This window comes from Alligator sinensis, unplaced genomic scaffold, assembly GCF_000455745.1.
Source record: "Alligator sinensis unplaced genomic scaffold, ASM45574v1 scaffold1185_1, whole genome shotgun sequence".
NCBI classification, from domain to species: Eukaryota; Metazoa; Chordata; order Crocodylia; family Alligatoridae; genus Alligator; species Alligator sinensis.
Window position 1 is genome coordinate 9,591 of NW_005842900.1, and position 2,923 is coordinate 12,513.

The following is a 2,923-nucleotide window of genomic DNA, read 5'->3' on the forward strand; positions in this document are numbered from 1 at the left end:
ATTCCTGCTTTGGTTGGCAAGGTATGGCTTGAGTATATAGATGATGCTGGCATTTCTGGCAAGGAGTTCTTTCTGATATAATTTTATAAGGACTCCATATATTTTAATAGTAGCCGTTGCAGATTTCCTTTGTAGAAACTACAGATTCCGGTATGCTGTACTCCCATCTCAATCCAGGAGTCTTTTGGTGACACTTTATGCTGGGACTTCTTAATGATCAAGAGTAGCTCATGTTGAGAGTGAGAGAGTGAAAGTGAGCATGGCTTGCTAGGACATAGTTTCCTTAGCCCCCTGCTGGATATAAAAGGTGGTTTCATTTTTCAAGTTGCCCAGCCAAGGGTTGCTCTAATATCTTGAGAGGCTGGTGGTTACTCCTGGCATAAAATTGAACCAATGTAGGCAGTCATTCCTGCATGGTTTTAAACATGTCAGTGGAGGTGGCTAAAAAGCTTGAGATTTTCCTTTTGTCAGAATAAACCATTAAAAGAACTAGAGTTTTTTGGTCACCAAATGGTGCAGACAAGAATTATCTAGACATACTAGAAAATAGGTCTTCCACTTGTCACAACAAGACCATGTGAACTCAGCCTGAGAGTCTGTCATCACTAGATCACGGTACAGTAGAACCTGGATTCTAAGCAGGCTTAGGTCCTTAACCCCCTGCAAAGATGAGGACTTACAAACTAAGTTTTATATAGAACCACACAAACTGTTGCTTGACTGCAGAGATGTGCCAGCTATTTGATGCAGGTTTTATTTCCAAGGGCAGTATTTCTCCAGTCAACTGCACAGGAGCACTGCTGAGCACCAGCTAACTAGAGAAGTGACATCCTTTTGAAGTAAAAGCCTCATTGAACAACCAACCAGCTCACTCTTAATTAAGCTTCCCACTGTAAGCTAAACATGTTGCAAAGTATCCCTATCTGAAAAGTCTGGGTACTCTTGCTTTTAATTATTAGAAATGCTAGATTCATAGATTCTAGGGTCGGAAGGGACCACAGTGAGCCATCTAGTCCAGCCCCCTGCCCTGGCAGGCAAGAAAAGGGTCACCCAAACCTGGGATCATGTGATCCCAGCCAGGTGCCTGTCCAATCTCCTCTTGAAGACCCCCACAGATGGGACAAGCACCACCTCCCTTGGAAGCCTATTTCATATCCTGGCAACCCTGACTGTGAAGAACTTTTTTCTAATGTCCAGTCTAAACCTGCTCTCCAATAGCTTATGGTTCCATTGTTCCTTGGTTTTCCAGGGGGTGCTGTGGTAAACAGATCATCACCTACTTCATGCTCTCCCCTTATGAATTTGTACGCTGCCACAAGATCCCCTCTCAGCCTTCTCTTGGAGAGGCTGAAGAGATCAAGGTCCCTTAACCTTTCCTCGTAAGGCCTTCCCTGCAGGCCTCCAATCAGATGAGTGGCTCTTTGGACCCTCTCCAGGTTGTCCTCATTCTGCTTGAACTGTGGCATCCAGAATGGGACACAGTACTCCAGCTGCGGCCTGACCAGTGCCGCTTAGAGAGGGAGAATCACTTCCCTGGACCTGTTTGTGAAGCACCTATGGATGCACGACAAAGTGCAATTGGCTCTGCCGACTACTTCATCACATTGACAACTCGTGTTCATCCTGGGGTCAACACTGACTCCAAGATCTTTCTGTCTCAGCGGTTCTGAGAAGGTCGCCCCCCAGCCTATAAGTATGATGGCAATTTTTTGTCCTGAGATGCAGCACCTTGCACTTGTCCTTATTGAATTGCATCCTGTTGCTCTCTGCCCACTTCCCCAACCTGTTGAGGTCAGCCTAGATTTGGTTCCTTCTCTCCAGGGTGTTAGCTTCACCCCATATTTTTGTGTCATGCATGAATTTGGACAGGGTGCTTCCCTCCCCCTCGTCCAGATAGCTTATGAAAATGTTGAACAGCACTGGCCCCAGAACTGAGCCCTGAGGGACTCCACTGCGCACATCTTTCCAGGTTGACACTGACCCATCCACCACCACCCTCTGAGTGCGACCCCTGAGCCAGTTTGCTACCCATTCTAACCATATAATCATCTAAGGCAAATCTCCTCAGTTCATTAATAAGGATGGTATGGGATACTGTGTCAAAAGCCTTCTTGAAGTCCAGATGGATAACATCCAGCTTGACTCCTGCATCAAAACATTTGGTGGCTTTGTCATAAAAAGAAACTAAGTTAGTCAGGCAGGACCTGCCTGCTAAAAACCCATGTTGGTTACCCCTCTGCATCACATTAGCCAGCGGGCTCCCACAGATGTGTTCCTTGATAACTTTTTCAAGGATTTTCCCTGGGGTAGAGGTAAGGCTGACGGGTCTGTAGTTCCCCAGATCTTCCTTCCTCCCATTCTACTACAGACCCCCCAACCAATGGGAGGAGCTGGACTGGGAATTTTCGGGCCAGCTTGCAGAGGCACTTAAGACAAGGGATGTAGTTGTCATGGGTGATCTAAATTATCTGGACATCTGCTGGGAGGAGTAGTCAGCCAGGTCGGACTGTTCCAGGAGGTTCCTGGCTGAGATACAAGACCTCCACTTAACCCAGGAGGTGCACAGTTCCAGCAGAGGAAATGTCCTGCCGGACCTGGTCCTGGCCACAGGTGATCTGGTAAGGGGGCTCCAGGTCCTTGACCACCTGGGTGACAGCGATCATCGCTTGCTGGAATTCATCATCCAGTGCAGGGTGTCAAGGGCCTGCAGTAAGGCAGTAGCCCTAGACTTCAAGAGGGCCAACTTCAACGAGTTGAGGAGATCGGTGGGAGAGGCGCTGGGGTTCTTGAGGGCAGGGGAACTCAGTGCCCAAGATGAACGGTTGTTCCTTAAGGAGACGATACTCAGGGCCCAAGAGGTGACAATCCCAACAAGAAGCAAGGCGGGCAAGAGTGCCCAAAAGCCTCCCTGGCTCACCAAGGA

General features: G+C 48.1%; 1 protein-coding gene across 1 annotated transcript in view; it reads left to right on the top strand.

The window, feature by feature from the left end:
* SPTLC2 (serine palmitoyltransferase long chain base subunit 2) overlaps positions 1 to 2,923 on the top strand; it is a gene marked incomplete at its 5' end in the record, with an annotated part of 112,152 nt that overhangs the window by 2,158 nt on the left and 107,071 nt on the right. The window contains 1 exon segment of the mRNA XM_006035961.3: positions 1 to 21. This exon segment is cut by the window's left edge and continues 18 nt beyond it. Coding sequence (XP_006036023.1) covers positions 1 to 21 — 21 coding nt within the window.